General features: G+C 34.0%; 1 protein-coding gene across 1 annotated transcript in view; it reads right to left on the bottom strand.

Moving 5' to 3' along the window:
• Positions 1–6,537: 6,537 nt before the first annotated feature.
• The window catches only part of IBTK (inhibitor of Bruton tyrosine kinase), an 86,894-nt gene continuing 66,444 nt past the window's right edge, over positions 6,538–26,987 (bottom strand). The window contains exons 26-29 of the mRNA XM_037143777.2: positions 19,359–19,508; positions 9,654–9,725; positions 9,082–9,214; positions 6,538–7,807 (exon numbers count right to left, since the gene is read on the bottom strand). Of these exons, the coding sequence (XP_036999672.2) occupies positions 7,676–7,807; positions 9,082–9,214; positions 9,654–9,725; positions 19,359–19,508 (487 nt within the window). The 3' untranslated portion in view covers positions 6,538–7,675. The remainder of the gene's footprint in view (positions 7,808–9,081; positions 9,215–9,653; positions 9,726–19,358; positions 19,509–26,987) is intronic.

Genomic DNA, 26,987 nt, shown 5'->3' with positions numbered 1-26,987 from the left:
GGTTGTTTGAAAGCATTTTAATCTTTCCATATGTATGAATTTTCCAGTTTTTTTCCTTGTATTTGATTTCTAATTCACACCATGATGGCTGGAAAAATGCATGAAATGGTCTCAATATTCATAAATGTATCAGGACTTGTTTTGTGGTCTAATGTGTGATCTGTCCCAGTGACTGCTCCATGCACACTTAAATGTGTACTACTGCTCTTGGATGCAATGTTCCACATTAGTCTTTTAATTCCATCTGACCTAACACGCGTTTGGGGGGGGTTCTTTGATAAAACTTGTGTTTTAAGGCCAGTGTTTCCATGTTGATTTCCTGTCTGGTTGATCTAAGAAGAAACCTTTATTTTCTTAACAGCAAGTTCTAATTAGAACAAGCAAATTTTAGGGCACATAATGTAGCTTCAAAAAAATGTTAAACTTTACTAAATATTTGAGATTTAAAAATTAAGCAATTTATAAATATCCCCCTTTTGCTATCAATTAATGAAAAGTCCCTGGTTTTGGTAACAAACACTAAGTCTTTTAAACTTAATTATACCAAGTATGTTTTCCGTTCTCTTCCAGTTACCATTTCTATGGTGTGGAAAATAACTGTTTCCTTTACACATGTTCCTTGATGACCCTTCCCCAATTTTCCATTATCCCTCCCCTCCCCCAGTTACTGTTAGTTTGTTCTCTATTTCAATGCCTCTGGTTATATTTTGCTTGCCTGTTTTGTTGATTAGGTTCCACTTATAGGTGACATCATATGGTACTAGTCTTTCTCTGACTGGCTTATTTCACTTAGCATGATACTCTCCAGATCCATCCATGCTGTTGCAAAGGGTAGGAGCTCCTTCTTTCTTTCTACTGTGTAGTATTATACTGTGTAAATGTACCATAATTTTTTAATCCAGTCATTTACTAATGGGCACTTAGGTTGCTTCCAACACTTGGCTATTGAAAATTGTGCTGCTATGAACTTTGGGGTGAATAGATTCTTTTTAATTGGCGTTTCAGGATTCTTAGGGTATAATCCCAGCAGTGGAACTGCTGGGTCAAAGGGCAGGCCCATTTTTAGTTTTCTGGGGAAATTCCACACTGTTTTCCACAGTGGCTGTACCAGTCTGCGTTCCCACCAACAGCGTACTAGTTGAGAATGGGTGGGGTGAGGGTGTAGAGGGGGGAAAATGGAGACACCTGTACTTGAACAACAATAAAAAAAACTTGAAAAAAATAAAATGTATTTACTACTTGTTATTAAAGAAAATTCTTTTTGATTCACATTTGATTCATTAAAAAGGAGGTAAATACAATGTTAAAAAATTACTCTACCCAGATTATCAAGACTCAAATAGCTTCCCTTTTCTTTTACCTCAAAATATCTGTCCTCAGTACTGTGGTGTTTTCTAATTTAGGCATGTGTCAGAATCATCTGGAGGGCTTGTTTCAACAAAGAAAACAGATTGTGGGGCCCACTGAATTTTCAGATTCAGTAGACAGCAGAGCCAATAATTTTCATTTCTCAAGTTCTCAGTGATATTGGTGTTGCCAATCATCTAGAAGCCAAACTAAGAACCACACACCTGTAACATCTCCAGGGTCTTTCCCGAAGTCTGGAAGAAATGGCACTTCCCTCCTTACCAAGGTTTACTTCATACTCCTGACTCCATCTTCACCTGCTTCTGCAATTATTCTCTCTATTCCCAGCATCTCTAGTCTCTATTTGCATCGACTTCTCATTATCTGCTTTCTTGATGCATAACCCTTCACTTTTCAAACACAAAAGAGGTGCCCCATCTAACTATCCTTTTTCTGTCTCATGCATCTCCATGTTTACTGCCAAATTTGTAGATAAAATATCCTTGAACCAGGACCTCTACATTCCACTACTTTTTCTCCATTAGTCGGATCATCTCTGTATCAGATCCCAGAAGGCAGCTCTCAACTTGGGTAAATAATTAATGGACTCTTTTGAAAGTGTGGGCAGTGTTTAGGAAAACTGTAATGGATATTACAGTAACCTGGGCTAGAAACAATGGGAACGCTTCCGCCATTCCTAGATGTGATGTGGGTGAGGGAAAACATTGCCCAGAATCTGGAGAGAGTGCCGTGTGGAGAGGAGCTAAAGCCCTCCTGTGAGTGGAGGGCAGCCCATAACAACACATAGAGGGGTAGGAATTGAAAGGAAAAAAAAAAGCTCCTTTCACTTTCCTCCTGTCAATATGCCAATGTGAGGCTAGTGCTCCTTCTTGTGGCTAAAGGAACAAGAAGCCACAGGGACAATAAGCTGGTTGATTACATCCTGAAGTTCAAACTAGGAGACGTAGTAGTGGGGAGAACAGAGAATGGATCTGAGGTGCACAGAAGATATTCAACACAGTCCTACCTCTTTTGTTCTTCAGCATCTATTCTTGTCCTTTGTTTAGGTAACAAATTGGTGTCTTCAATGTAGAAATCTGTATATAAAGTCTTATAAGCTACTATTTCTTAAGAGGCCGATGTCAATACATTCATATGTTTCTCACTAACACATGGAACATTCTGCAGGATAGACCATGGTTAGGTAATAAAACCCGTATCAATGAATTTTAATGGATTAAAGCAACACAAAATAAGTTCTCCAAATTTAACAAAATTAGAAATCAACACAAGAATTTGGGACTAAACTCCCAAATATTTTGAAATTAAGTGATATACTTTTAAATAATCCATGGTTCAAAGAAGAAATCTAAAAGAAATTAGAAACTATTTTCAACTGAATGAAAATGAAAACAGAACAGGTAAGAAACTTATGGAATACAGACAAAGCAATGCTTAATGGTAAACTTAAAGCTTTAAATACCTATAACTGGATAAAAAAAGATCTTAAATCAAAAACCTAAGCTAAAACGTCTAGAAAAAGAAAAAGTATATTAAAGTATATTAATATACTTTAAAGTATATTAAAGCTAAAGGAAGCAGGAAAAAAAGGAATAAAGATGAAGGTTGAAACCAGTGAAAAAGAGAACAGGAAAAACAACAGGGAAAATTCAAAGGTAACACCAAAGTTGCTGCTGTGCATAGCTCAGTAAAATTGATAAGATCCAGGGGAAAGAAGAGAAAACAAAGATCACCAAAATAAAGAGTGAAAAGGGGATCTCACTACCAACTTTACAGAAATTAAAAGGATTAGTAAATACTATGAACAATTTTATGCCAATACATTAGACAACTTGAATGAAATGGAAAAATTCCTAGAGACAAATTATTAAAACTGACTCAAGAATATAAAGAAAAAAATTCAGAACACAGAAAACTCACTAAACCTGTATCATGTAAAGAAACAGAAATTAAAAATCTTTCCATAAAGAAAAACCCATACAGGTGTTAGGTGGGTACTAGATTTATCAGAGTGGTCACTTCAAAAGTTATATAATCTCATCACTATGTTGTACCTCTGAAACTAATATTGTATGTCAGTGGTAATTGAAGAATTAAAAAATAATATACCCAGATGGCTTCACTATCAAATATCTAAATAAGAAATAATATCAATCACTTATAAACACTTCCAGAAAGTACAGATGGGACTATTTCTCAACTCACTGTATGTGGCCATTATTATGTTGATTTCAAAGTCAGAAAAAGAAAGCAAACCACAGACCAGTCTCCCTCATGAATTACAGCAGAAATTTTCAATGAAATATTAGGAAATCAAATCGAGCATCTTTTTTGCAATGCTGTGAATGGTCCACTTACTGATCTACTGATAAATCACTGAGTTGAATTTTTTTCTTGTGCATTTATCTGTTATGGCTCAAGATTTTAAAAATTTAAATACACACATACAAGAATAAAAAAGAATGTTTAGTCTATACCTTCAAAATATAATTCTGTGACTAATAGAAAAGTAAAAATAATGGCAGAACTCGACAAAGACTCTAAAAGGTATAAAGTGTTAAGAGGAAATAACATTGAGCTATGTTTTTTATTTTTGAAGGAATATGAGAAAAGGAAAATAGAATTTGGGTTGTCTTAATCAGGAATAAGTAAAATTTCAATATGTGAAGAGAAAAAAAAAGTAGGTATTTGTGTGAGGAAAGCTTGCAGCCTATTTCAGAGAAAGAGGTCATCAGGTTTAACTTGACTACTACATGTACAGATGAAAAAAAATCTCTTGAAGGCCAAGCTGAAGATATATGAACTTAAAAGTGTAGAGAAGTAATTTATATTTTCAAAGCAAGGAAAAGACAAGCCATATACTTTGGGGCTTATTAGTTTGGGGAGGTAATGAGCTTAATGGACTGGACCAGTTGGAGGGGACGGGAGATGGAGAAAAGGGTGGCAGAAATGAAGGGACTAGTGCAATGATTCTCAGCCATGTCGACCTTTCATGAGGTGGTGAGATCAAAGTTGTTTTCATAACATATTATTTGCCTTTTCTGACCTCAGTTTTTCAAGTTTTCATATGCTGTAAGACATGTGATATCAAAAGAGAATGAATGCAGACGCAGATACAAGAATCTAGGAGTACTCTATTAAACCAGGCAGTAAAGACCTAAACTTGAAGTAATTTTTCTATATAATAAAACAATCCCATTCTTCTTGCTATTATGTTTTATAAAATAGTTATATTTTCATTAAAATGGTATAATTTATGTTAGCATACAGTGGTTTATGATTTTTATATGAATTAAATATTTAAAGTTCTAATTTTGAGTACATTAAATATGGATGGACGTAATCCATATAAAGTTCTTTAGAAACCTCAATAACTTTTATCAGTATAAAGGGGTACTGAGACCAAAACATTTGAGAACTTCTGAAAATAGTGAAGGACATAAAACACAGTAGTAGTAATAAGAATGAAATGAAAAAGATTAAAAGATATTACAGACAAAGAATATATATAGACACACACAAAATGGGGAAAGAGACAAAGAATCAAAAAGTTCAGCCAGAATGATTTGGGAAAATAATAGATCGAGATAATAAATTTAAAAAAATCAGAGTTTGAGGATGGCAAGAATTCAGTTTTGACACAAATAAAATGCTAGCCAAATAGACATATATATGAAAATGAAATACATTAAGGGCTGAGACAGTTTGACAGTCATGTGTGCAGGTAAAAGACCAGGTTGTCAGGGCATCTTGAATCACCTGCCCCCAACTCCTTGGTGGAAGACTATTGTAGTTTCTTCTGAAAGTATGCTGCTAATTCTGGAAGCTTCTGGGTTACATTTATTTTTACTAAGAGCTTTTTAAAAAATATATTTTCTCAGTCTTGGCTCAATTTCCATAGGCAATTCAATTTCTAAGAGGCATTCTGGTGTAGTGGTAGCGGAACCAGACAAAAGATAGAAGACCTCATTCTCATTAGTCCCTTTCTCCAATTTATAAAATGAAAGGGAATACGCAAAGATAATCTGTAAGGCTTCTTCAGATCTAAAATTTTACAAAACAGCTATCAACTCCCTTATCATGAACAAACACACTTACCCCAGCCTCCGAGAGTTACAGAAACCAACCCAAATATTACCCAGCCACACCTTTCTCAACTAACTGTATCCGTTGTTGTTCCTATGTAAAGTAAAAGCCACCTCTTTAGAACTTTAAGAGAAGTCCTGAATCTTGAATTTTGTCAACAAATTTGAATTTACCTCACTGATAGACTTGGTTTTGCAAATTTTAAGCATATTCTGATCCGACACCTCTTCCCTACCCCCACTCCCAACCTATCATCCCAGGCTAAAGAACTGTATGATTGCTTTGCTTAAAGACCTGCCGCCTCCTTCCCACTGACCCTCTAAGTTGCCCATTGCTAGTTTTCTTCAATTGTATTAAGTCTCTCGTAGAGTCATGGGATTAAAGGTGAACTACCACAATAACTGCAGGCAGAATCAAGGCACAGAGGAAAACACCACCACTTTCCTGGGTTCTGTAGTGGCAATGCATCAGGTTGCTATCTTCATGAAACTGCTTACAAATTCATACTTTCTAGCAGTGCTTATCTTTCATTTTACTAGCAAAATAACTCTTTTGAAAGGAAATGTAATAGAATACCTCACTATATAAAATAGGCCTTAACCGTGGATTAAGGTTTGTTAAGGCCTGAGGCCCCATAGATTCAGGCGGCCCTTGTCCCGCCCTCCGACTGCATCCAACAAAGGCCCTTCAGGGTGGCTCACAAGCAGCATGAAGCACCCCATGGAAATCATCATCACTTCACTGCATCTCTAAGTATCCGATATGCCAATATACATGTAAGAGTCAAGGCTTCAAATAAATTACTCAGAAGGCTCCTTTACGGCAACACCAATAAAACAAAATTAATTTCGTCTCAATTTACTCAAACACATAATATAAAACCTTTCACAGGTGCATTTTAGAACAACTCCCCTCTTTTAAGTGGTCAAGGAATAGATACAGCATTCACTTAAAACATTAATAATTAGTTAACTACTAGATACTAAAATTAAGAGGTGTCCTTTCTTGCTAATTACTAATAAAAATAGTTAGTAATTCCTCCTATAATAGATGTCCATAAGTACAAGATATCAAACACACAGCAGTGATCAAAATTTTTTATTGCACAGTTGCTTACAAGTTTGCTTCTTTCAGGTAGAGCTAAACCTCGATCATTGAGTTAGTTTCAGCCATATTCCCATCATCTGAACTTCCTGTACATTTCCCTAGGCTGATGTCCTAGAAACTAGAACACTGACATCTCAATTTGTCTAGGTACTGGAGCATATATGTGACATTTAAAAAAAAATTAACTACTCAAAAATAAACCAAACAGCATACTGTACAGAAAACAAATAATGTTTATGACTACTCATATAATCCAGTCTCAGAGAATTTCTGATTACATAATATTGTTAACTATAAACCAACCTTCTTCTAAATTATTTTGTTTTTGCAATATATAATTAAGCATTTGTTTCAGAAAATTTTAACATTTTAGAAAACAGATTCTGTCACAATTAGACTTTTATAAGGTCTCCTCTCCCCACCAAGAAACAATCTACAATGACTCCAAATCTTATAAAGAAACTATTATCTTGGACTGAGATTTTCAGAAGTGTTCATATTTCATTTGCACTGTACTCAACAATTAAATGCAAAATAGGGAATATACCATCCCAGCTGAAATAATATAGCATTCGAGCAGTTTGAGCTTTAAACAGACCAGGACATTCATAGCTTGATTAAAAAAGACACAAGAATGAAACACAACTACCGTAGTACACACAAAACTTTGGCCATTAATGGATCAAAGGTAATGGCTAATACTACTACTTTAAGCTCATCAATGTTACATCAAAAAAAGTGACAACAGATATTTGGCAATAATCTTCTAAATTATTTATCCCAAATTTTCAAATGGAAAGTTTTTTTTGTACCACTCTTAAGTTCTATGCTTCAATCACTCCCATCTTCTTTTCAGACATATTCAGAAGAAATGATTTCATTTAAACTTAATCTAGTTTGTCCTCTTACACACTTTTACATAAAATTACTAAATCACGATTCTAAGTAATTTCTTTTTAATCATACAAATGTTATATGCTGAAACTGCAATACAGAAATTAGATCTTTCTTAGTCTATCTAGAATGATGTTACTAAATTTAAAAAATTCTTTTCCATAGCTTTTCTTTGTAACAATCACGGTTTATGAAAAATGCATCTCAATTCCACAGCAAACTAGTATCCATGCTTATTCCACGTAGGTACTGCCAGTGGTCCCTGAGGTGTCCTATCAACAATGACAAACTCATCAGGGTTGCCAAATGCCTCATAGAAAACCAGTAACTCTTGTATTGCATGCTCCTCAATCTGAAAAGAGGGAAGGGGGAAAAAAGGAAGACTTGCTTTACTCTTTTAATTATCAACTAAGCAGGATTATAATACCTTTCCAATTCCCTTCTGTGGAACTCCCACTTTCCATGGATACAACATAGTGGAATTAAATTAGGTATCCTATTATTCCCTTGGCAAGAAGGCTTGAGGCCTGAGCTAGGATAATCAGATACTCACCTTCCCTTGAATTTTAATCTTGAGTAGAAGAAAAAAAGAAACTGAAAATAGTAGCTGGAATCCATTCATTCTAATACCTTCATTCTGTGAGATTAATTTCTATTACTATGCAGGTCTTCAAACTCTTGCTTGTAAGGTTTTTAGGGCAAAAATGAGTCTTTGTTTCCAAGCCTGGCTTTCTGGTCTTTCAGCTTAAGTCTGTGAAATCTTTTCTTTTTTTAACCAACAACTCTTTTTTTTTAAGATTTAAAGATTTATTTATTTGTAGATGGGGAAGGGAGGAAGGAAGTGAGGGAGATGTGCAAGAGATACATTGATCAGCCACAACCCAGGCATGTGCCTTGACCGGGAATCAAAACAGCAACCCTTTAGTTCACAGGCCAGCAATCAATCCATTGAGCCACATCAAACAGGGCAGTCTGTAGAATCTTTTTTTTTTTTTTTTAAGATTTTATTTATTTATCTTTAGAGGGGAAGGGAAGGAGAGATGAAGAGAAATATCAATGTATGGTTGCCTCTTATGTGTCCCACGCTGGGAACTGGCCTGCAACCCAGGCATGTGCCCTGACTGGGAATCAAACCGCGATCCTTTGGTTTGCAGGCCCGCACTCAATTCACTGAGCTATACCAGCCAGGGCAGTCTGTAGGATCTTAATAAATAGATTCTATAAGCTGAATAGTTTCTACAAACTATCCTCAAATAAATTTATTTTTCCTTAAGTAAGCCAGAATTGGTGTATGTTGCTTTAAGAACTCTTAATGATGCTCACTGAACTTCTGGGGAATGTGCAATATACTAGATAATGCCAAGTTCTCTACAGGTCACTTTTAAAACAGCTCAAAGAATCACCAGTGCTAAAAATATTAGCTTTACCACAATTTATTAGTTCTAAATTAGTTATCTTGAATACATCAATTTATACTTAAATTGCTGAATTTCAGTTTACTTATATATTTTAATCTGATTATTATATGCACCTACACAAAGCGAACCAACATAATTTTCTTAAGATGTAAGGATAAAAATAGTGTAGGTCTTCCCAAAATTAAACCTGCATAGGCACAGTCTTTACCTGGATCAAAGCCAAGGGTTTTTCTCGACTCCTGATAAGTGCTGCTTCCTGCTGCAGTTCCTCCTCTACAATCGATGCGAAAGTGACTGGGGCTACCCCAGGAGGAGCAGCCAATGAAGAAGATAACCAGGGACTGAGAGAACAATAAACACATAATGAGTTTTCATTCATCGTCCCCATTTTTCATCCAATTATCCCCTCTGAAATACTCTTTAACAGTGTTACATTTTTCACCTACAACATAAAGAACCTGAAAGGTTTGCATTCCATTTACAGAATAATAAAGTGAGAAACAGAAATAAAGAACTAACATTTACTTGGATTTACTAACATTTTACTTGCATTTACTTGCAATAGAGAAAATTTCAGAAAACACCTAAAAAGTGAGATGGGGCAGATGCAATATTGTTGTTATATTGTGTCTATACAAAGGTACTCAAACTTTGGAGCAGAGAGTATTCAGATAAAACATTCCATTCAGTATCATACTATTCCCAACTTCTTAATATTCTCTTTCAATGCTAAGCAATAGCCTATCTTTGCAGGCCCCAAAGCTAATCAGTCAGCCTTACTTGTGGCTGTCTAGAAGTGGCACATCTGGAACGTGGTTGCCCTCAGGTCCGGGGGTACCTTGAGTAGAGCATCTGCAAAACAAATGCCAAACTGAAGTTTAAAGCTTCTAGAAACATTAGTAAAATTACTTTTTTTAGAAATACAGAAGAAGAATTGTAATTCCCTGACTCAGGGACAAATTAATGTATGTGTTCAGACTTACCTTTAAAATTATAAGCAAAGAAAAAATCTATAGGTACTTAAACAATTTTCTATATAAAATACCATAAGGGAAGATGTTGCAAGAAATGGCCCAATTTTAAAACTAATATTCATATAGCCATTTCTTGTAATCAGACATACATTAAGAAATACAGACAACTTTGTGAAGATCTTTCACATTGATATTTTATGTCTAAAAAATGACAATTAGCACTAAGTTTCAAAATACAGCAGGGCCTAGAATAACATCATTTTATTCAATGTCATTTAATTATAATGTCATTGATTAGATATTATAGGAACTTAACTCTTATTTTTATCAATCAGCCTATAGTGAAATCAGTTTCATTATACTTCATTTCTCTTAAAGTTGCAGAGCCCATCAATGGCATTAAATGAGAATTGATTGTGTATGTGTGTGTGTGTGTGTGTGTATGTGTATATACACATACACACACACACAAAAGAAATAATTTGCAACCAGATTTTGTAAGTGAGTGATACATAGTCTAAATTTTGTGAGTGACTAAAATACAGTAAATTCTTTGATAAGTTAGGGATTATGGATAAGGCAGAATCATATGACACAATCTCTATCTTCTAAGAACTCACAAACCGGATGAGGAAACAACATATAAAATGACATAAATAATACAACAGAAAAGGATTTAACACAGTGTCTAACAAACTGAGATCTACTGACCATAAAGATTATAAAAACCATAAAGATCTGGTTATTGGGGAGGGCCTCAAGCAGAAGACGATTTTAAGAAAGGGGTGTAGGATGAGGACCGTAGAAAGCATTCCTGTAAGGGAAAAAACTAACAAACGTACTATAGAGATGGGCCAAATTATGGAGTTTTAGAGTTAGAAAGATACTTAGAGATTATCAAAATTAATCAAATGCCCTCTCTCAGGAATGGGCAAATACAGGCCTAGCCGGGTTTAACAACAAAGTCTGAGAGTGCACAAACAGTGTAAAATACTGACTTCCGGATTCACTTATGCACAGTTACTGGCAGCACTATGGTGCAGAAACTCAGGCTGACTAACACTCAGGTCGTCCCCCTCAAAAACACTGGTAGGAAGATTTTTAAATCGGTTTAAGCTATGATAAAACAGCATGAGAGTACTATAATTGATATCTATACCAATATGTACAAAGTGCTATGGATTCATAGAAGAAATTAACATAACAGGGAAGTAGGTATATGCTGTGGGCATCACTGAAGAAATGACATTAAAACTGAGGACAGTGACATTGAGATAGGGTTTTAATTGTACAAATACAAGCACTGGTAAAAGATTTTGGTGGCTTAAGTAAAAGTAGGCTGTTCTCATCACTAAACAGAAGAATGTGGAAGAGAGTAAAAGGGAAATAAAGTTAAAATGAAATAGAAGGACCAGAATACAAATGCAGTGAAAGCTAAAATGTTTAGACTTGATGTGTGCACAATCAGAGAATACTTTTGTATACTTACCTCACTTAATCATTGCTATACTTTGTGAAAGAGAGCATGTATTCTTCCCCTTGTACTGATTAGGAAACTAAGGCTCAGAATATTATATAACATGCCCGATTCACAAATTGGGTATGTGTCAGAAAGAGAACTCAAATCCAGGCCTTTTTCACTCAGAGTTCAGTGTATTTTCCATTATCACAAAGTTACCTTTATTTCTAGTATTCCCCTTAGTCTAGAACACATTCCACTACAAATGTCTTATCAGTCTTTAAGGACTGGTTCAAATATCGCCTTCTCTCTGGTACTACAGCACTATTACAGAGCTTTCACACGCTGTGTTAGTATTATTTACATGTCTGTTTTAACTACTAAACTGGTTTCTGACAGTATAGGACTGCGTTTCATTCATCTTTGGATCTAGCAGATCCAAATGTCTAGCAGAACACTTGAAACAAAGCAACCCGAGCAGGAAGCCAAAAGATTTTAAGAACATGATAAAAATAAAAGCAAAGTTTTTTGTTGTTGTCATTTTCCTTTTTAGAAAATATCCCTATTCCTTTCATTACTGGTAACTTTTTCTTAACAGTAATGTAGATGATGAAGTACAAAATGAAATGAAAATAGATTAAGTTACAGGGTTCTTAGTTTTAATGAAGTTCTATGACCAGAAACCTACTGGATACCTGACCTATGACATCCAAAAATTAGTCTCCAGGATGAAATAAAAGATGACCAAGAGAAAAATGAAGCCAAAAAGATGAACTAGTGAGCTGTTGGGATAAATGTATTGAGATGACGAGACTCTAGATTAAAATGGCTATAAAATAAATGGAAAAACCTACATTCTCACAGAACAGATAACTACATTAGACAGAGAATGAGTGCAAACTCCCTCAAGTTCCTTGAAAGGACCTAAAGTAAGTCTAAGGCAGAAGATTACAGGTTTAACTTAGAACAAACATATAATGACTAAACTGGTGCTCAAAAATCACCCTGGTGTCCAGAGATTAGCTAAAGTGTTTCTAAGAAATGAAAGAAAAATGTAGAACCAATCATTATTTAATTGTTAAGAAGTAGCAGCTACAAGCTCTGTGTTAGAAAATGGTATGTCACTGGCTAACAGAATTTGATATTAAGACTAAAGTGTCTTTCTTATATAGGCCCTGTTAAATCAAAGTTAAGCAATCAGAGCTTAACTATAATTTACTTATGAAATATTTTATCATTTATAAAGTACTTTCATATACATTAAGCCTTATAATAAATCTATAGTATAGGCATTACTGTATTTCATATATGAGGAAACAGGTTCACAAAGGTTCACAGAGGCCTTTTGTAACCATTAGACTGCAACTCAAATCTGTTTCATAAAATTATAATCACAGTAGAAAATTATAATCTAATAATGATATTTCCCTGGATAATCACATTAATTATAAATTTACTAAAACAACTTAAAGTTTGTCAAAATTTCATCTTAGAATGAAGTAAAATTATTACATTATGATTAAGCAAATATAAAAACCATTCTGAGCTTTTAGATAATAAATACAGCACTATCGAGCCCACAGTATGTGCAACACATAAACAGGCATCCCAACAGACGCCTTGGTTAAAATTTAGCCTTCTAAAAAATGAAAACATAAATACTCCAGAAAAATCTTCTTCCAAAATTTCTCTTCAAACTGAAGAGCATTAACTTTGCTGAATTTAGACTTTAAGAAAACAACCAAATTACTCTTTGTTCATACAGTTGACTTTTTCAAAAAGAATTTTATACTGGCTTAACTACAAAGATTTTTTATATAAGATTAGAGCTGATATAACAATTTTTGTCTCACAAGTAGTTTTTCTTACTAGTTAGAAACACAAGATCACATTTTTGCTCAAAATCACATAAGGAGGTATTTAGTGGAAGAAAAATGAAAGAAAACATTTTAAAACACAAATAACACATAAGTAACAATAAAGAGAAACTGCATACATCCCTCTTTTCTACACTTTAGCATCCCCAAATAAATGACACTTCGATTCTTGGGTTCCCCTAGTTTTCCACAATTAAAACCTGCATGTGACTGAGGGCACTTCCTGAGATGAGCTCCCTGACCCCTGCACCGCCTGTCCACTCCCTAAAGGACCACAAGCAGTCCTCTCTTCCTGCTTTAATTCCCACTATTTCCTCTGTTTACACTGTCCTTTCTCCTTTTTTAAAAATCCCATCCTATTTTCAAAAACTTGTGGCAATAAAATATACCAATAGTTTTTTTCTAGTATTATTTATATGGCCATAAAAATAATGATCAGATATTTGGGACTGAATATAAAAAAATGTTTATGAACTACACTCAAGCCCTTCTTCTTCAATGAAGTTTCCCCTTACAATTCTAGCCCAGCCACTTTCTCCTTCTTTGAACCACGCATCTGGCACTTAATCAAATGTTGCTCTGTGACTTCTTCAATACTGTTAGATTGTACAGTAATTTGTTTTTTTTTCTTTTGACTGTTTAAGAACTTTTTATTTTAAAAGAAAGGTTTTGTTGTACATGTCTACAGCTAATTTTAGTTTTTTACATATACCTACCACATTTACACTGACACTGAAATAGAAGTGACTATTATAACTAAGATGATAAATATTGAGAGAATGAGCTGGAACCAGGACATGAATTAGGTGAAACTGAACTGTAATTTCATTCTCATTCTGTCATACAACTTCCATGTGTGCATAAGGAGACTTATCAACTACGTTTCAAATACACTTAAGGATGGGCCTATGTATTATACTTTTATATACACTCAAGAGGCCAGCAAAGTGTTGTACATATATCATGTGTCCCATAATTTAGTGAATTAGTTAATAACTTATCTGTTATGGTTTATTATTTCCTTTTAAAACTCAGTTATGATTACATATTTTCTATGATAAAATTAAAAAAACCCTCAAGCTGTTTTCTTTCTCAGTGATCAGATGATAATACAGAGCTATTTAAAACATCAACTTCCACTCATCAAACACGCATTGTGCGGATGACCTGATACTGTCATACACTCCTTTAACTAAAATTTCCAAAGTAGTATCATAGCGTTCACCACTGTCCACAATTAAGAGTCCTGATGTTACAGCACACTCTAGTGATCAACTATGAAACCACAGATCCTTAATATTTTAAGAGTCTATAACAAAAATATCCAAAGAAAAGAAATTATAGTTTTAATATTTAAAATATTAAGAAATTACAAAAACTTAATACTTCATACTTTGAAATTTACACATCTAAGAAATACAATATAACTTGCTATATTAGAAACAAACGTTACTTGAGACAGAGCTGTAATTTTATTTCATTTATTTATCCCATTATTCACCAAATGCTCACTGAACACCTACTACATGCACGGAAACATTCTAAGCATTTGGTGGTAAGCAAAGAGAGCAAATTTTCTTGCTCCCATTGAACTATGTAGTTGAATATACCGACATTAAAATACCTGTAGCAGAAAACATCAAACGAAGAATCCCACTAATAAAAAGTATAACTATGAAAACTGTGAGGAGTGAAAAGTATACTGAGAACAGACATAACAGGAAACAAACCCAAAAAAGGAAGCCAGACATCTCCAAAGAATATGACTGAATGGAGGCTGAAAGACTCATAGTCAATTAGTCAAAGGGTAGGTAGGTAGAAAGAAGTAAATGGCACTTGAGAAACCGAGAAGGCCAAAATGGCTAGAGATTGTTAAAAGATGAAGCTAACGAGAATGGCAGAGGCCTTGAAGACCACAGAAGAATTACAGCTTTTATCCTAAGAGCACTAAAATCTGCATTTTAAAGAGGCTCAGTATACTGAAGGAAAGAAGGCTGTGGCAAGACCAGTTAGGAGGCTTACTCATGTGCCCGAGTGAAAGATCACAAGCGTCTGAATGAGGATGACAGCAGTGGAGGTAAAGTTGAGTCTATGGATTTGAGAAATATTGGAGAGATAAGACCACCATGCCCTGATGACCGACTGGACATCAGTGAGAAAGATGGACATTTAAAGACTTGCAAATGCCATTTATCAAGAAAGAAAAAGCAGGAAGAATGGGCTGTTCAATGTTTCATCTGTGTATTTGTTTGATTTTGGTTTTATGAGGGAGGTATGAGGAAAACATTAAGTTTGGATTTGACATAAGATTTAAGGTGTTTCTGAACATCCAAACAGGATAGAATATCAAAAAGGTAGTTGGATAACGAAATCTGAAGCCCAGATGATAGTTGTGGGCAGGTGATATAAATTCTGAGTCTGTAGTGTGTTGCTGATAACTGAACACAGAAGCTTATAAAATAGAATAGAAAAAAAAGTCAAATGAGATGACCTGTAATTGAACTTCAAGCACACTGAGTCCATATAAAAAGTGCTGGCAATATGGAGGGCACCGATAAACTTAGCCTATTTCAGCGGTGCGATGAAACTGGAAGCCAGAACATGTTATGGAACGGGTGGGAGCTGACAGCTCTTCGAGGAGTCTGGCTGGGAAGGGAGTAGGAGGTTGGTAATGATAGGACAAGTGCCCAACAGAGTGTGGGGGCCCAGTGAGGGACTGATTATCTTACCCAGACCACATGACAGACCTGAGCATGTTGAAAACCAGATGGGAATAATCTACTTAAAAGGAAAAGGTTGAATATTTTCAAGAAAAGAGAGGAGTAATCCATAGTTTAAGGCTTCTGGAGTATAAAAGAGTTAAGACACAAGCAAAGGTAAAAATACTAGCCTTGGATTGGAAGGAAAACTCTTCTGCAAAACAAAAAAGGATAAGATGAATACAGATAGAGGCGAATAGTGTCTCACAGTAGGAAAATAAAGAATTTACTTTTCTTTCTATTTAAAAACATAGTCCACAGGACATTATCATGTAACTTACAAAACCAATGATATTCTTATGTTTTTCTTATTTCAAAAAAAGACTATGTACCATATTCAGTTTAAAAAATATATAACAGAGGTAGTCCTGGCTGGTGTGGCTCAGTAGGTTGAGTGCCAGCCTAGGAACTGAAAGGTCGCTGGTTTGATTCCCTGTCAGGGCACACGCTGAGTTGCAGATGCGGTCCTCAGCTGGGGATCATGTGAGAGGCAACCAATTGATGTTTCCCTCCCAGTCCTTCTCCCTCCCTTCCCTTCTATCTAAAAATAAATAAAAATCTTTAAAAAATAAAATAAAAATATAATAGATGTAGGGTCATGACAGAGGATAATAAAAAAACAATTAAAAATGTTTTTCTAATTAAAAAAGTTTGTCTGGAATAGACAAACTTAATGAGAGATGTATACATCACTATTTTTATTTTTCAATTACAGTTTACATTCAGTGTCATTCTATATTAGTACCAGATGTACAGCAAAGTGGTTAGAAAATCATGTCTTTACCGAGTAGTTCCCCCAGTATTTCAAGTACACACCTGACCCAATCCATAGTTATTACGATATTAACTATATTTCCTCTGCTGTAATTTACATCTGTGACTATTCCGTAACTGCCAATATGTACTTATTAAGCCCTTCACCTTCTTCATCCAGCTCCCCAAACCCCTCCTCTCTGTCAACTGTCAGTCTGTTCTCTGTAATTTATGAGTCTGTTTCTACTTTGTTTATTTGTTCTTTAGGTTCCACATATAAGTGAAATAATATGGTATTTGTCTTTCTCTGACTTATTTGACTTAGCATAATGTCCAGTAGGTAAAATATCACTCTTTTTATAACTGAGTAGTATTCTACTATGTACTCATCTATTGATCTGCATTGGTTGCTTTCATAGCTTGGCTTTTACAAATAACACTTCAATGAACACAGAGGTGCACATGTTCTTTTCAGGTAATGTTTGGGGTTTCTTCAGATATATATCCAGAAGAAGAACTGATGTATCATTAGGCAATTCCATTTATTTTTTTGAAGAACCTCCACACTGTTTTCCATAGTGGCTGCACTAATCTGCTTTCCCATCAACAGCAGACTGGATTTCCCTTTACTCCACATACATGCCAACATTTGCTCTTGGTTGAATTATTGATGATAGCCATTCTGAGAAATGTAAAGTTGTATCTCATTGTGGCTTTGATTTTCATTTCTCTGATTAATGATGTTGAGCATCCTTTCACATGTCTATTGGCCATCTGTATGTCTTCTTTGCAGAAGTGTCCATTCAGTCTTTGCCCACTTTTTTGACTGGGTTATTTTTTCGGTGTTAGATTACCTGAGTTCTTTATACATTTTGGATATTAACCTCTTATTGGATGTTTCATTGGTGAATATCTTCTCCCATTCATTATCCTGTCTTTTCATTTTGTAAATGGTTTCCCTTGCCAGGCAAAAATTTTTATTCTGATAGAGTCCCATTTATTTTTTTCTTTTGTTTCCCTTGCTTAAGAAGATATGTCAGAAAAAAATATTGCTAAAAGAAGTGTCAGAGATTGTTAATGCCTATATTTTCTTCTAGCAGTTTTGTGGTTTCAGGTTTAAGTCTTTAATCCATTTTCAGTTTATTCTTGTATATGGTATAAGAAGGTGGTTTAGCCTCATTTTTGTGCATATATCTGTCCAATTTTCCCAACACTATTTGTTGAATAGACTTTCTTTTACACCATTGCATGTTCTTGCTCACTTTATCATAAATTACTTGACTATATATGCAGGGGTTTATTTCTGGGCTCTCTATTCAGTTCCACTGATCTGTATCTGTTTTTATGCCAGTACCTCGCTTTTTTGATTCTACAGCAATGCACAGTTTAATATCAGGTAGTATGATACCTCCCACTTTGTTCTTCTTTTTCAAAAATTTTCAGGGTCTTTTGTGTTTCCACACAAATTTTTGGATTATTTGTTCTTGTTTTGTGAGATAAGCCATTGGTAATTAAATAGGAATTGTGTTGAATCTATAGATTGCTTTGGGCAGCATGGAAATTTTAATGACGTTAATTCTTCCTATCCATGAGCGTAATCTACGCTTCCATTTATTAGTATCTTCTTCAATTCCTTTCTTCAATGTCTTATACTTTTCTGAGTACAGGTTTATTTTAAAACATTTGTTTATAATTACGTATGTAATAAATACAAAACACATGCACATGCATGTGTATATGTACAAGTGGCACTCAACTGTAGCTAGACATAAACATTTTTACTGCCAAAGTGTAACAACATTTAAGAGATCAGATGTGTAAATTTAAAATATAAAACCTGGACTTTAAAAACAAGTACCAAAAATTGCTAGACAAAAAACTGGAAACCCCTAGCGTCCCTCACCAGATGCAGATAAATAGATTGCTTTATATCCATAAATATAACGCTATTCAGCAATAAAACAGAATGAACTAATGATTCACACAATAACTTGGATAAATCTCAAAATATATGCTGAATAAAAAACCCAGGTATTTTTTAAAGTACATAATGAAGGAATCCAATGATACAAAACTCTAGAATACACAAGGTAGTCTATGCGGACAGAAGCAGGTGAGTAACTGCATGGGCAGCAGGATGGGAAAGGGGGGAAGGGCTTACCAAGGGGGATGGGGAAACTTCTGAAAATGACAGTTATATTCACTGTCTTGAATGTGGTTGATGACAATGGTTTAATGGGTATATGCCCATGCCAAAACTTCAAATTATATATTTTAAATATATACAGTTTATTATAAGCCAATTATATGAAAATAAAGCTTCAAAGATATACATTAATTCTGAATGTAAAATATAAAAATCTGCCTTGCTGCCTTGGCTGCATGGCTCAGTTGGGTGTAGCATCATCTCGTACACCAAAAGGTTGTGGGTTTGATGGCCTCAGGGCACATGCCCAGGTTGCAGGTTCCAATCTCATTTGGGGCACATACAGGAGGCAACTGATCAATGTCTCACATCACTGTTTCTCTCCCCCTGCCCCCCCCCAAACATATTCAAGAGAAGATTAAAAAAATTTGCTTCATAAGTATTTAAAGATTATTTTAGAACATAAAACCACCACAGAACATTTTAAGGTAGAAAATGTATAAGTTTATTTTATTACCTTATAACTTTTGGAGCCTGGGAATTTTCAATTCCTTTAAAACAAACTTTCTTGACGTGATCTCCTGAACTGTGCCCAGTAATAGGTTTTTTTCCTTCTACTAAGAAATCCCAGAAGGACTTGGATGAAAATGAATGTGGAGACGGTGCCCTGTGAAAGACAACAGGGATCGCATGTGAAAATTCCTTTTGAAAAAAGGTCATTGCTGGAAGTCATAGGGCATACAGGAGAGAGGGTACATAAAAATTTTATATTATGTAATTACAGTTTTCAGCACAATGTTGGATTTTTGCTGTTAACTGTGATTAACCAATCAAAATTATGTGATAAAATAATAAATGCAAGTTAACAAAGATATTGAATGATAGCAATGATACTAGTAACAGCTATTACAAGTATATCTCAGGTAACAACAAAAACTGTGCTTAATAAATTAAATAATTAAGCTCAGCAGATAAAATGTTACTTCTTAATAATGCTGGTAATTTTACTTCTTGATTTGAGTTCTGTTTGAACACGATTTTCGGTTTGAGAAACTTCATCAACCTATACACTTTTAACTACACTTCTAAATGCATATATGTTTCAACAAAAAGTCATTTAATATTTAAACCTGATTTTACATGGATAGAATAGAGAAAATAAAACTTAAGTTGATCTAAATAACAGAAAATCTAAAATCAATTACACACAACACAGATGTAATACTCTGAGTATTAGTTAAGATTAGAATTTCAGAATATCCATGAAAAAATAGGCAAATCATTAAAAATTACCTATAGAGATTATTTTAGCTTCCAAAGATTTTGTACTTAAATTTATATGGTATCAGAATCTTTTTATTAGGCAATCAATGTTTTACTTTAAAATAAAGAATGTAGAAAGTGCCCTGACTGGAGTGACTCAGTGAGTTGGGCATCATCTCACAAAGAGAAAGGCAATGACCAGGTTCTATTCATGGTCAGGGCACATGCCTGGGTTGGGAGACAGGTCCCTGGTTGGGAACGTGTGAGGGGTAACTGGTTCATTGCACATCGATGCTTCTCTCCCTCTCTTTCAATCTCCCTTCCCCTCTTTCTAATAATAAATAAATCAAATCTTAAAAGAAGAATGTAAAACAGATTCATAGGGTAGTAGTCAGGATTAGGCACACATACTCTGTTGCTAGACTGAGTTCAAATCTTGGCTCTGTCATTTATTAGCTTTGACCTTGGGAAGTTACCTAACCACTGTGCTTCAGTTTCCTCATCAATAACATGGAGATGCTAATACCATCTTCTTCATCTTAACAGTTATGAGGACCAAATGTTAATTTAAGCATTTAAAGCAGTACTTGATCAGAGAAATGCTATGTAAGTCTGTCATTATCCACAATTTTCACATTTAACAAAACTAACCTATTGTAATTTATGAGAAAAAGAAGAAAATGAGAACACAGAAGTTCTGACATGAAGCAATAAAATCAGTGAATAGGTTTAGCATGTCTTTCCTTCCTAACAAGTGACTAACTTGGAAAAATAATTTTAAAAGAAACTTTTATTATTTCATACACTGTACAAACTATACTGTACCCTTAGAATCATTTTCAGAATCTGTAACATTAGTGAAAATTATGAACAACAATAATATAAACTATTTCCTAGTCTAATTTTAATTTTTTCCATTTTATTTACTTGGAAACAAAATGGCCATGTTAGTAAATGAATAAAAGTGCTAACTGGATACTTCTCCCAAAAGTTAAATTCATAGTTTGAAGACACCATAAAATCCACACCTAGATTAAGTTCATAAACTCTAGGGTAGGGCAAAAGCAGGCTTACAGTTGATCGTATGGAAAATAATACAATAATTAATAAATAACCAACATAAGAATAAACTCTGTGTTTTGCATACTCACAACTGTAAACCTATTTTTGCCTCACCTATATTTAGGGTACCCCATAAAAAAAGCAAGGCTTTCTAAATTTCCATATCCTGTTTATTAACACATTTGTACCTGCTTCTGGCCAAACCATATTTTCAAAAACATTTTTACATGTATCATCTCATTTAATCCTTACAATAACAATCTTGACAGAGTACATTCATCACCATGAAAAATGTACAACCAAAGCTCATGGATCTCAACAACCATAAAGTCACCAGAGATAAGGCAGAACTGGGATCCAAACTCAATTCTTAAGGTCACAAATCTCATAATTTGCCTTCTGGTCTACCACTGTATTCCATAAGAAATCAAAACAACACCCCTTATAAAATGCCAAAGATAACAAAGATGGGAGGAAAACGATGATGTTTCACACTTTGCTTTGCTAACATATGAGCTATGCATGCATCCATTCATTCATTCATAACAAGATTAGCTAAAAATTTTTACCAAATTTCTATTTACTCAGTAAAGGTTAAATGAACATGAACTGCTTCACATAAAGATTTCTTTTAAAAACAATCACACTAAAAACTTAATATGTATTAAGGAAATCAGTGATTTACTTTAAAAAATCATGTGGCTATATTACAAAATTATTTAAGTAAATGATAATAGCTAACATTTATATATTTGTTAATACAATATTGGTGGTGCTAAATGTATTCCATGTATCAACTCCTATGATATAGGTACTGTGAAATACTCACAATACCCTTGTGAAGTAAGTACTGTTTTTAGCTCTATTTATAGACAAAATAGAGACAGAAAAAGGTTAAGTAACTGATTTAAGTTCACAGTGCTACCAAGTAAGCCTTCCATGATTTAAATTCAGAAGTCTAGCTTAATCACTATACTCTACTGCTGTGTCCACATTTAAGTCATTTACTCTAAGTAAAACCTTAGCTCATTATTCAAGAAATTTTCTTTATAGATTTGTATCAGAAACTTGACCTACTAGTAGTCATGTTAAAAATATTTCTTCGAAAGAAACTTACCTGACTTTGAATTTATCAAAAAATTTCCCCTCAAACACATATATACAAGAGAACATTAAAAAATTATATCTATATCTATATCTATATCTATCTATCTATATATATGAATAAATGTGCTATATATATATATAGATAGATAGATATAGATATATATATATACACACACAAAATAACCACTCCCCATTGAGTGAAAAGCAACCACACATGGATGTTCATGTCCTTCTCTTTCTCCCTCCCTTCCCTTCTCTAAAAATAATAAATAAAATATTTTTATAAAGGAATTTATGATAAATGAATTTTAAAAGATCCTTCAGATATCAAAACTATAGTTGCAAGAAATCATAAAAGGTATACAAATGATTAATTTTATGGCAATGCAGACACATCTTTGATAAATCAGAAAAAAATTATCTATAACTGGTCCATTAAGATCAATATTCTTGGTATCCCAAAACACATTTCCTTGTGTTATAAAATCCATTATTCATTTGTTTGTATTTAACTTTTCCAATCACATTTCCATAAAATAAATGTATAATAAACATCTCTTACACCTCATAGTTACCAAGTTATTTTTCAATGAAAAATATTCTGACTACACTTTGAACAAATTTTTTAGCATCTATTTCCCATGTTTTTAGAATTCTCTTTAACATTCCATAACAGAATTCTTTTGAAATTTAGACAGTCTCTTCAGTGTAGAAGTCTGACCTCATGTTACCAAATCACTGGGGGAAAATTTTTCCTAAATTTGAAAGTCAAAGTCTGAAGTTTCAAATAAATGGCTGCATTAATTCTTTCCCCTGAAATCCCTTATTAGGTGGACAAGGGGTCATCGAAATACATAAACCTGAAAAGCAAAAAGAATAAAGCATTAAGCCAATGGCAGACTAAACTTTGGGAGAACGTACTATATTTTAGAAGGATGGAAAAGAACTCAAGTGAAGCGAGATGGTGGTACAGTGTAACAGAGCCCAGAACCCTGAAAAGGCTCAACAGTGGACCCATCTTATGTATAATATCCTAAAATGGGCATGAGAATGTAAACATGAAAAAGTTGAAAGTTTACTTATGGAGTGATAGAGAATGTCATATATTCTCCCTATCTCCATGTGGTCAGAAAACTGTACCTCTTTATCTTGGTAGAAGGAAAATTTGATTGAAAATCACTAGTAGTGCAGGCAGGAAGGACTGAGTCCAAACACTTAATGAGATAAGAAAATGTACATTGAATGGTGAGAACTCAACCTCTTTACCCTGATCAGCTAACAGGATGCTGGCAAACAAATATAAAAAAGTAAAAGGCTCTTCTTTAGAGACACTGGCCAATTCAAAAGGAAAGACACAGAGATACTGATACTTAGGGCTCCTCTGAGATTAGACTACCAAGTCATCTCCCATTTCACAACCACCAGTCAACTTGTTTCACACGGGAACACAGAGCTTCCAATCAGATCTTGAATCAATGAGTATTTTCAACTTGTATTAATGTAATCACAGAAGTTTTTAAATGATTATAGTCAGTTAATTTTATTTTTTAATTTTTTTCATCTAAGTATAATTGGTATATAATAGTTATATTAGTTTCAGGTACACAATATAGTGACTTGACATTTTTATACCTTACATTGTTATCACCCCACTAATTCAAGTAATCATCTGTCACCACGTGAACTTATCACAACACTAGTGACTACATTCCCCTTCATGTTTTCACCCAACTCCTCACCACTTCCCTCTATAACCATCCCTTTGATTTGTTTGAATCTGTTTCTATTTTTTTACACTCCATAAATGAAACCACCTATCTTTCACTGTCTGGCTTATTTCACTTAGAATAACATGCTCTAGATCTATCTGCATCACAAATAGCAAGATTTCATTATTTATTATTGTGTAAGATTCTATTGTGTGATCACGCACACACATCACACCTTCTTTATGCATTCATCTGTATCAGTGGACACCTAGGCTGCTTCCACATCTTGCCTAATGTAAACAATGCTGCAATGAATGTAGCAGTGCATATACCTTTTCTACTTAGTATTTTCATTTTCTTCAGATTAATACCCAGAAATAGAATTGCTGGGTAGATCATATGGTAGATCTATTTTTAGGTTTGTGAGGAATCTTCATACTTTTTTCCTATTATTCTTTATTATTTCAAAAAAAGTAGAAATGCAATTAAAATGCAAAAAAGAAAAGATTTGTGCAGTGTATGGAGAAGGCGCTGTGACTGATTGAACGTGTCAAAAGTGATCTGTGAAGTTTCTTGGTCCTATTGACATTTAGCCAAATGATTCTTTGCTGTGAGGCTGTCTTATGCATTGGAAGATGTTTAGCAGCACTCCTGGCCTCTACCCACTAGAAGCCGACATACTCCTAATACCAAATCAATAGTCATTGGTGAAAATGAAAAAAATGTGTCTTTTACAGAAAAACATAACACACTTTTTGGCCAACCCAATATAATACTTGGGGTGGTGAACACAATACAACAGACAGATGTCCAGATTCTCTCATTCTTCCTGATTCAGTTTTGTAAAATTGTATGTTTCTAGAAGTTCATTTGTACGTTTCATCCAGATTGTCCTATTTGTTGGTATATAACTGTTCATATTTTCTTACAATACTTTTTATTTCTTTGGAATCAGTTAGTTGTTTCATTATTGAGTTGTATGTGATTGTTACACATTTTGGAAATCAACCCCTTATTGCATACATCATCTGAATATATTCCCCCATTAAGTAGGTTGTCCTTTTGTTTTCTTGATGGTTTCCTTCTCTGTGCAGATTTTTAATTTAATGAAGTTCCATTTATTTTCTTTTGTTTTCCTTGCTTGAAAAGACATTATCAAAGATGATTTTACTTACATTAATGTCCATAGTTTATTACCTGTGTTTTCTGGTCTTTATCCATTTTGAATTTATTTTTGTATATGATAAAAATGGTCCAGTTTCAGTTTTTGCATGTAACTGTTCAATTTTACCAACACCACTCATTGCAGATACTGTAATTACTCCTTTATATATTCTTACCTCATTTGTCATATATGTAATAGACCACGTAAGCAAAGTTTTTTTCTGAGTTCTCAATTCAGTTCCATTGATCTGCATGGTTTGTGCCCATAACATACTGTTTTGATTATTATAGCTTTGTAGTATGGTTTGAATTCAGAGAGCATTATATACCTTCAACCGTTCTCTTCTTTCTCAAGAATGCTTTGGCTTTCCATGGTCTTCTGCAGTTCCATATAAATATTCTATTTCCTATTTATTTTTGCTCTGATCTTCATTATTTCCTTCCTTACCCTTATTTTGGGTTTTATTGTTCTTCTCTTTCTAGATTCTTTAGGTGTAAATTTAAGTTGAGAATTTTCCTGCATAGCTATAAACTTTACTCTTATAACTGCTTTTGCTGCATCTCATAAATTTTATAAAGTGTTTTTAATTTTAATTTGTCTCAAGGTAGTTTCTGATTTCCACTTTGATCCACTGGTGGTTTAAAAGGCTGCTATTTAACCTCCACATACTTGTGTTTTTCTTCTCAATTTTTTCTTGTAGTTGATTTCTAGTTTCAGCCTACTGCGGTCAGAATATATGCTTGAAATAATTTCAATCTTCTTTAAATCACTGAGGCTTGTTTTTTGGCCTAGTATGTGATCGTGAAAAATGTTCCATGTGTACTTGAGAAAAAGATGTAATCTACAAGGGTTTTTAAAATGAAATGATCTATTAATGTCTATCAAGTCAAACTGGTCTAATGTAGCATTTAAGTTCATTATTTTTTATTAATTTTCTGTCTAAATGATCTATCCGTTGGGCTAATTAGAGTATTAAAGTCCCCAACTATTATACAATTACAGTTAATTTCTGCCTTTAATGTCCATTAATATTTGCTTTATATACTTAGGTGCTCCTGTGTTGGATGTGTAGGTATTTACAATTGTTACATCCTCATCTTGGATTGACCCTTTGAAAATGACATGTCTATGTTGTCTGATATAAGTGTTGCTACTCCAGCTTTCCTTTCAGTTCTACTTGCATGGAATATCACTTTCTGTCCCTTCACTTTCAGTGTGTGTGTGTGTGTGTGTGTGTGTGTGTGTTTGTGTGTCTATCTGTCTTTCAATCTCTAGATCTCATGTAAGCAGCTTATCACTGGGTCATGTCTTTTTACCCATATTACCACTTGTATGTCCTTAACTGGAATAATTAGTCCATTCACAGAGTAATTCATGATAGGTATGTGTTTATTGCTATTTTAGTTGTTCTTCACTGTTCCTTTCTTCTTCTCTTGATTGCTTTCAATTTGTTGGTTTTCTTTCATGTTCTGATTGGATTCCATTATTTTTTTGTGTGTATATTTTTGTACATTTTGGTTTATGGTTATCGTGAGGTTCATATATATATCCACCTATATCTATAGCCATCTACTTTAAGCTAAGAGGCATTTAACTTTAATCACATTCTAAAAGTGAATTCATGTATTTTACTCTCCACTTTTTTGTTTTTGATGTCATGGTTTTTTGTGTATATGTGTGTATAATAATTTTTATCAGGGGACACAATAATTTATTGTAGTTATAGTTAATTTTGCCACTATTATCTTTAACATTCCTATTACTTTTTTTAGTGGTTGACTCACTATGAGTATTGTGTATTTACCAAGCCAGTTGGAGTCAGGACAGGCGCATACATGTG

The sequence above is a fragment of the Artibeus jamaicensis genome, unplaced genomic scaffold, assembly GCF_021234435.1.
Source record: "Artibeus jamaicensis isolate MK-2021 breed Jamaican fruit bat unplaced genomic scaffold, CSHL_Jam_final contig_387, whole genome shotgun sequence".
In the NCBI taxonomy this organism is placed as follows: domain Eukaryota; kingdom Metazoa; phylum Chordata; class Mammalia; order Chiroptera; family Phyllostomidae; genus Artibeus; species Artibeus jamaicensis.
The sequence above is the reverse complement of the archived record's forward strand: the minus strand, read 5'-3'. Positions and strand labels throughout refer to the sequence as shown.